We start from the raw sequence: 9485 nt of genomic DNA, 5'->3' as shown, positions 1-9485 counted from the left end.
TTTAAATTATATGTTTAATAACACCATAAAATCATAAACATTAAGCTCATCTATTATATAAATTCTTTATTTAATTTTTAAAAATAATGCAATCTAACATATATTGTTAATAAAAATTAACTTTAATCATTAATTAATTAAATAATAATAAAAAATAATTAAATAAATTATAATAAAAAATTAAAAAATTACAGAAAACTAAAAAATTAAATAAAAAATATAAAATTATAGATAATGATACGAAAAAAAGAATCAAAACTTTTTTTTTATCAAAGTCATTTTCTATTACTTTTTAATTAATTAATGATTAAAATTATTTTTAATTAACGACAAAAACTAAATTTTAACTTTTAAATTTGCACAATAAACAAATTATAAATCAGGAAATGCATTTTAATAACTCAAAATTTAAATAAATTATAATAGATATTTTATTTAAACTTAAAATTCTATATTATATTAAAAAAAAAACTAGCTTATTCCTATCCTTTTAAATTTAAGCAAAAATAACAAAAAAGAATTTTAAAAATAATATTATAAATTTTTAATTTGTAAAACTATGTCTCATTTTGAATTAATTTACTAAAAAAAATCATGATATCATTCAAATTATATTTTTTCAGATGAATAACTTTTTTTTTTGTTGAAAACTTTTTTTTAGATATAAACATCTTTAATATATACTCCCTCCATTAAAAAATATAAAATACTCTTAATCAAATTTCACTTTTAATAAAGTAATTATCTATTTTTAAACTAAATTTATCTTTTTATATTTATTCTTATTAAATACCCTATAATAAATATAAAATTATTCATTAAAAGGGATACTTTAAAAAAAATAATTACGCTTTAAAAGATTAAAATTGTTTTATATTTTTTGATATTCAACTCTTTAAAAAATCTCTTATATTTTTTAACAGAGAAAGTAAGTAATGAAGGTTATCAACATAATCTAATCTTTGGAAACTTTATTATAACCTTATAAAAGTTTAAAATATTTTTTCCCATAACCTAAAGGCTTTTTCAAAAATTATATTCGTCCATTTACAATTTATTTCACTGGCTTCGACTTGAAGTGAAAATAAATAAATTTAAATTAAAAATAATACAATTATACGTAATTTTTTTCCCATATTTTCCAATTAGAAAATATAACAAAGACATTTTCACTTAAGATTTATTTATTTTCATTATCTAGTCCCATTCTACATCAGTATTTAATATCTTGGCGTGTAAATTAAGCAGGAGGCCCACGTAACTAGTATCATCTGATATCTTGAAACAGGCCCGGTACGTTTTTGCATTTGGGCTCATGCAAAAAAATAGGCCCAGTAGGCTAACTGGGCCACTACAATATCGAACTAGCAAACATTTTGATTTATCTTCTCATGTAAACATTGGATTGATCAAATTCTCATATTTAAGATTTAAAAAGAAGTAAGTTTTAGATAATTTAAAAATTTTATAAAAAGATATTTATTTTATATAGATTATGTAAAATGTAAATATTATTTTATATTTAGCTACAATAATAAAAAATTAATTATTAGTTAATTAATTTTAAATTTTATAATATCTTTCTTAATTTTTGTTTTATAAAAATGATTTATTATATTATTTTAAAATCTTATTATATCTTCATGTATCTAGCATATTTAAAATACTCCCTCTCATTTACTGTATTAGATTATTTTGAAAAGTTACTTAAAGTAATTTTTAAAAATAATCAGAAATCTTTTTTTTATTCTGATTATTTTCAAAAATTTAAACAAACATAAAAAAAATCACAAAATAAATTTTTTCAAAAAACAAGGGACTTTTTTATGAACTAAGCTAAAATAAACAGGCCTTACCAAACAAGTTTTTTTAAAGATGCAAATGCAAGTCCAGATCATCATTGATGATAGATTTATCAAATAGCATTCTTCTTTGTTGCATTTATTTTTTTAAAAAAATCTGGGTCAATAAGCTCTCAAATATCTAATATTGTTGGTTCATTTCTTTTTATTCAAATTGATTAAGATTTCAAATCTCCTATCAACATCAATTTCAGTGTTAGTGTCAATATCAAATATCAAATTCCTAACAAGTCATACTAATTATTCCTCAATGATATGCAATCCACTAAACATCCACCTAATTATACTACAATTAATATATATGTCTTCTATATATAATAGTATTTATGTATTTGCACATAGTAAATTGCAATACTCATCACTAGTCAGATTTGGAAAATGCTTTTATAGGAAAAGTGTAACTTCTGATTCTTGATTTTTTTTAATTATTAATTTAGTCCCTGAATATAAATTTGGAAAATTTTATTATTTTTTTTTACAAGATCGAAAATTAAGAGAAAGCTTGAAAACCAAAAGTTATATTATTTTGTTTTTATATATGAATTTAACCTCAAAAACCGAGACGTGAAGAGGAAGAAAAAGAAAAAGGACAATGGTTGGAATGGAAGTGATTAAATTAAAGTATCAATTCTTCCGATGTTTTATGCTTCTCATATACCAAATTATGTTTCAGCATATCCACTAAAATCTAACATTGGAGGTATAATTTAATTATTGTGTGTAATAATAATTGATTTCCTTGCGGGAGTATTATTGTTATGCGCGCGAATAAGGGACAAGAAAAGCTGGCAATATCTAAACTGAAGGAACAAATGATGACTTTCCGGCAAAATGTGCGAACAACTTTAAAAGAAACGAATTCGTGCTTTAACTTGTTTCTCTGGATTGCTTCGTGAGCTCCATACCATAACTTTACATGTAAGATTTATAAACTTCATATTATAGAGGCAGAAGAACGTGAGACCTTGTGAGCACATGCACGCCAACTTGTAAAGTTGTAATTTTATCATGTGCCTCTGTGTCCGTGAGAGTGAGAGGGATAGAGAGAGACCAAGTCAATCACTTGATCACCTAACCTATCTCAATCTAACTCAGATCTCTCCATTTTGAAAGCAGGACTGGAGTGATGAAGTAATTAATTATTGATTAGACATAATTTTTTCTACAAAAATTGTAATTATTAACTCTAGTTCTTTATTCTACTGCAAGCAGTTATGGTCAAATTGGTCTCACATCTTCATATGCTTAGTGAAATTTCAAACTAAAACCAACTAAGAGACTATTCTTGAGCACAGATATCAATGCTATCAAGTTAGTCCCGTTTTAAATTTTATAATTTTTTATTTTGATCCCAAAAGTCTCATTTGCCCCCTAATTAAGCTTGTGTATGTTCCCCCCTTTTTACCTATAATTCAAACGATTATAATACACAACTAGTGTATTTTTTTTAAAAAAATTATGTCTTTTTTACATCCTTTAAATATTTAATAATATAAAATTTATAATACAACATAGTATTTATAAGTTACAAATAATAATCAGTTTTAAATTTCATGCAATATACCAAAAACGACATCCCGTAATTTCCAGCAAATAACCTGACTGTTTGTGGATTGTTGAATAAAGTAATATTTTATAATCCAACATACATAAATGATTGGTTGGACTTTTGAAATCATAAATTGAATAGTTAACATTTGCTGTCCAATCTCTCCCCCTCTCCCAAGCGATATCTGCAGTCTAGTTCATGTTTTTGCGCACCGAGTGCGCCATTTTGTAGCTTCTTTCAATGAATTTGTGCTAAAAAGGTCAAAAAGCAATATTTTGTTTTACAACAAACTTATTCAAATATTTATAAATTATTTTTAATATATTTTATTAAAACTAAAAAATATTTTAAAATTTATTAACTCTATCAAAATATTTAATAATTTCTAACTTTATTTTTATTAAATATACATATTTTAACATCATATTTTTTCTCTACAATATTTAATAGAGAATAAAAGAAAAAATTATAACAAAAATTTAATAAATTGACTCATAGGATAAATTTTTTTCTCTATCTTACTTCTTTGGTCCTATTTATAGGGAAGAGAAAAAAAATTTTTGATCCTATTTACAAGGTAGCTATCAATTTTTAATACTCTTCTTTATATTTTTACCCTAATTAAATATCTTGAATAAAAATATTAGTAATAAAATTTAAAAATATTTATTAGAGATAGAGGTAAAAGCTTATTAAATTTTAAAAATAGTTAATAAAATTTAATTTTTTTAATTTTAATAAAATATATTAAAAATAATTTATAAATAAAATCAGTATATATTATAAACAGCACCAGAGAAAGTAAAATGTTAACAACTCCTGTTTGGAGCAACAATATGGATGTGGGATCTCTTCTTTTTTTTTCCATTTCTCTTCATTTTTTTCATTCCCTTCATTTATTAATTTCATTATTTAAAAAAATTATTTAATAAAATAATTTAAATAATAAAATTGAAAAAATAAAGAGAAATAAAGAAAAAAAAAGAGAGACCCCTCTCCCCAATGGTGTCACTTCCAAGATTAGCTTTCGATGCAATCGAGAGAGATTTTTTTTTTTTTTAAAATCATACAGTATAATAACCAGTCGAATAGTGACATTTTAAACTCTTTTGGAATTAGTTTACACACCAAATGAACGGATCTCCGAATCTTCGCAAGACAAGGTGAGTCAGCCTCGCATTCGTCCTCGTCAGTTGTGACCTAATGTTACACATATAAGTAGCATCGACCTCGCTTCCGTTCCCCTATACAGCCATTGACCATTTCTTGAGATTACTCAGGGTCTTGGTGAAGGTGCGTTTTTTCGTTGGTTCAGAACTTATAATCTTCTTAAGAGCCTCTTTGTTTGATTGATAAGTTATTTGTTCGATGCATCGAGGAATCATCTTTTACTAAAATTATATTTTCTGGGTTTTCTTCTGCCATCGCTAATAATTCTCTTTCACTCATTTTGAGCTTAGAGCTATTGCTCTGCACATAAGACTGCGAAGCTATAAAGAACATGCTATTTTGTATCTTTCATTTTAATCATATAAGAGCTGATTTAGCTCAGATGAACAGCATAATATTGTTTTTTGATGCCTTGATTTTTTCAGTGATTTAGGTGTTAGACTTGAGAAGATAAATCATCGTCTCTTGCCAACTGACAAAACCCATTTAGGCCAGACAATTTTTTGCTTTTCTTGATTCGTTATAAACAGTATTTTGTGCTCTTTCTGTATTAGGATGAGTCACTCAGAGGAGAATAAAGAAGCTTCAGCTCCAGAAAACCGACCAGTTCCTCGTTTGAACGAAAGGATTCTTTCATCTTTGTCAAGGAGATCGGTTGCCGCCCACCCCTGGCACGATCTTGAAATTGGTACTGTCATTGATCATATTGCTTATTTGCACTAAGTGACATAGAAGACTTGATCTTGTTGCTGATTATCTTAAATTCTGAATTGCTGTATGGTATCATTGGTATGCAGGACCTGGAGCCCCCATTATTTTCAATTGTGTAAGTTTTCATTTTCTGCTTCTGGAGATGGTTGTCTGATTGTCTCCTTCCATCTACTGGAGGAAAGAATTTGCTTACTTATTGGTAGAAGAGGGATAAAGTAGATGTGAATTATCTTTTTTAAATTCAATGCTTGTGGAATTTTGTGGCATCTTATGATCCAATGCGGTTCTGAACATAACACCAACCAGCTGTGATGGATTGATACACATTGAATTCTAGGAAGTTCTGACTTGATGGTCTTTTCCCATTGATTTTGGCAAATTACAGATTACTTATAAAAGATGAAATCATACTAGTTGCTAAAACGAAGCAGAACATCATACAGTCTCTTGCCTGATTTAGAAGAACTTGGATCTGAATTTTCATGTTGCAAGATTGTTCTTTGCTGAATTCATTTTTGACTTGGATCTGCGCTTATGCATTTAAATACTGAACAGATTCTCAAAATTTGAAGTAATTGGATTCATAAAAATCCTGTCTTACTTTATTAACCCTATCTCAGAGCTTTCCCTGCCTCCATAAATGAAATCCTATATTTTTCCTTACCTCTTCAGTGTTTCCTAATAGTCACTTTGAATCTCAAATATCCATTATTCTCCTATTAAAGGTATTTGTTTATAACATTAATCTCATTTTGACCTGAACTTTCCTTGTGACATAGCAATTCATTCCCTTCATTCATGCATTTATAAATCTGGAGAGGGAGTGTCACAGAATAGATTGGGAGTGGGACCATATCCTATTTTTATGCCCATTATTATTTTTTTCTTTCTAGCTCTCTCAAAATGTGGGGCACGCATTTACTTTTGAAAATGTAGGGGATCCAGATTAGGAAACATAATGTTTCTGCTTTTTTAATGGTTAGTTGCAACTTGCAGGTTGTGGAGATCACCAAGGGAAGCAAGGTGAAATATGAACTTGACAAGAAGACTGGATTGATTAAGGTATGAGCCAATTCCCAGCTTATTCAATAATATTTTTGTCTTCCAGTCTTGTAGACTTTTCATTCCTATAATTGCTTCGTCTGCCTTTTCTCATTTATCCGTCTTTTAGATTCTTCATATGATCTGAATAATGCTCAGGTTGACCGGGTCTTGTATTCATCTGTCGTTTATCCTCATAACTATGGCTTTATTCCTCGTACACTGTGTGAAGACAACGATCCACTTGATGTCCTGATTATAATGCAGGTAAATTTCTTATTGTTTCAGACTATGTTCTTGAAGCATTTCATCCTGTTTTTTGGATTCTATTGATTAGCTCCAAAGCATACCACACCAGTCGATTCAATTTAATTATATTGTTACGCTCACTTCTATAATTCACTGTCTATTCACAAAATTCTTTTTTTCTTTATTTAAAGCTGCTACTGAAGATTTTTATTACCCACTTTTTTTGAGGGACTTGTCACTTCTGAATCCCGTTAATTGCCCATGTAATTCTCATAGTCTGATTTATCTTTATCTTCTTTCAAAAGATGAAGACACCAAATCACGTAAATGCTTCATTAGCTATATCTATGATGTATCATGTTGCAAAATTAACAATTAATTCTATGATTCAGTGCCTGAAAACATTGTGCACAAGTCATTTGAATATGAGTATAATCACGCAAGGTTCCAGACCACTGTTCTATTCACACAATTGTTTCTTCATTATCAGTATTCAATAGCTGCTAATGAAGTTTATATGTTTGAATTTTTTTTTTTTGGCTCGATGGATGCATCAATTTTGATTTTGTTCCTCAGTAATCTCTCAGGCAAATCTCGCAGTCTAGAGTTATCCTTACATGGGTTCCAGACGTGAAGATCCCAAACCATCTCAAATTCTGCATTGGCCATGATTTATCATGTTTGATTCTTTCAATTCACGAGTTATGATCAGCTAATTGAATATCTGATGTGGTTAGGAGCCAGTTCTTCCCGGTTGTTTCCTGCGAGCCAAGGCCATTGGGTTGATGCCCATGATTGACCAGGTACCCTTTTGGCTATAATTTTTTTTATCTGCTTTTTTTTTTTTACCATTTGAATTTAAATTTGGAATTTTCCACCTGAAATTTTGTTCAAATCAATATATGATTCAGACACAATGTTTCTGTTATGTTATTATTAATTCCATGTATTGCTCAGGGGAAAAATTAGTTTTTTTTTTCCTTATTCAAACAATTTTATGTTAACAAAATTATGACGCCCCTATTGATACAGGGAGAGAAGGATGATAAGATAATTGCAGTATGTGCCGATGATCCAGAGTACAAGCACTACAATGACATCAAAGAACTTCCACCTCATCGTCTCTCTGAGATTCGACGCTTCTTTGAAGACTGTATCCTTTAGAATCTTAATATAAGAACTTAACATATTTATGTCGCTTTAACAAATTGTGTTTTGTACTTTTGTTTCTTAACATGGTTCTCAGACAAGAAGAATGAGAACAAGGAGGTAGCTGTTAATGAGTTCTTGCCCTCAACCACTGCTGTTGAAGCGATCCAGTATTCAATGTCAGTATAGTTTAAACAACCATTAAGTTTCTTCTTCTTTTTCTATTTTTAATTCTATCCAACTAATCTTTTTTTTTTTTTGGGTAAATTCTATCCAATTAATCTTTGTTAGAAGTTGTTAGGGAGGGTTTGTAACCAGCTCAAGAGTCAGTTACACATATTTTCCTTGAGTTATGCTAAACTATAAGAGTATAATAGTTTTGTACAATCCATGTAGCCGACATCATTTAGTGGGATAAGACTTATTATTTTTGTTATATGCTAAAACTACAGGACCTTTTCTTCCTAGAAAAGAATTATACATGTGATCCCTATAATTTAAAAGTTTGCAATTGAACCACTGCTGGTAAAAAGTTGTATTTTTATGTGTTTATGATATAACTAACTGTACACTGTATATTATCTTAATACTTTGAACAAATATGATTTATAAGTTATAACAACAAAGGTGAATCAGCATTGCTAGAAATAATTTTAAGCTTTATCGGACATGTTGCAGGGATCTTTACGCGGAGTATATTCTGCACACCTTGAGGAGATAGTCAAGGATGGTGCCTGCCATAAATCAATCATAACATGCTGCACTTTAATAAACGGGTTTTTGATTGTTTTAATGGAACTCTATTTTGTATGTTATTATCTATTGGATCATTAAAGTTGTTTAGTTCATTCTGAGAGTACCTTGAACTTTTCTTAGTACGAAATGCTTCATGTAGAATTCCTTCTGTGAAATGTTCTCCAAATTTTTTGGTCCGCTTTTGCCCTTGGAAACTTGATATCTGCAAGACACTTCATATATCTGATGTGTTGGGTTCACGTGTTCAACCTTTTAAGTTTTTCCCCCCTGCCAGTGATTTGGTTAATCTGATGCTATCAGCTTATAATTTTCTTTTTCTGCGGTTACTTTGGTGTTAATATGGGGACTCATGGGTCAGAAGTCAAGTATATGTCTCTTGCAGCTTCTCTACTTTTTCACCGTAGTTCTGAATGATTCATGTCAAATTTTAACCGGTTTAGATTAATTTACTCTTTTTTCAGTATATTTTAATTCAATAGTATTTTTTAAAATGTTTAATTTGAAACGCCCATATTTAATCGGGTTTTTGGTGGAGAGAAGCCTGTCATCTCATGCGGACTATGGTTTGGTGGGAGGATTTATTTTAAACTCATTGCTATGTTTCGTGTGTGTGTGTGTGTGTGTGTGTGTGACAAATGCACAAGATATTTTGCGAGACTTTTAACATTCTAATTCCCTTTAACTTCTTGTTAATTATTTTGTTGATATGATCCTGTATATGAGGTCTAGTATGGTGTTATATACTTCCTCGTGTGGATATTTTTGTAGTTTTTAAGGAATATTTTTCCCCCCATTTTTACCTGTATTTTGCCCAGAATTTTTACCTGGGTTGATTAACCTGCATTAAGCAATTATTTATAGGAAATTGTGTTAAATGTGGACAAGTAATTATGCATAGAAAAATTTGAATTTTCTTAATATGTCTAATATATTTTGGAAGTGTCCTGCATTATGATCCAAGGACAGGTAGGGGAATATGTATAGTCCATCCGATGTGT

General features: G+C 29.0%; 1 protein-coding gene across 1 annotated transcript; it reads left to right on the top strand.

Annotated features, from left to right (window-relative positions):
- The first annotated feature begins 4544 nt into the window (after positions 1–4544).
- LOC129289399 (soluble inorganic pyrophosphatase 1) lies at positions 4545–8735 on the top strand. Its single transcript, XM_054926154.1, has 9 exons — positions 4545–4704; positions 5136–5269; positions 5379–5407; positions 6289–6354; positions 6493–6600; positions 7320–7385; positions 7615–7735; positions 7829–7910; positions 8410–8735. The coding sequence occupies exons 2-9, from the start codon at positions 5137–5139 to the stop codon at positions 8450–8452; spliced, it is 648 nt and encodes a 215-aa protein (XP_054782129.1). The 5' UTR covers positions 4545–4704; position 5136; the 3' UTR covers positions 8453–8735.
- The last annotated feature ends 750 nt before the right edge of the window (positions 8736–9485 follow it).

The sequence above is a fragment of the Prosopis cineraria genome, unplaced genomic scaffold (assembly GCF_029017545.1).
Source record: "Prosopis cineraria cultivar Desert tree isolate PC_DT_omini unplaced genomic scaffold, ASM2901754v1 PC12, whole genome shotgun sequence".
NCBI classification, from domain to species: domain Eukaryota; kingdom Viridiplantae; phylum Streptophyta; class Magnoliopsida; order Fabales; family Fabaceae; genus Prosopis; species Prosopis cineraria.
This window is presented reverse-complemented; position numbering and strand designations above follow the sequence as displayed.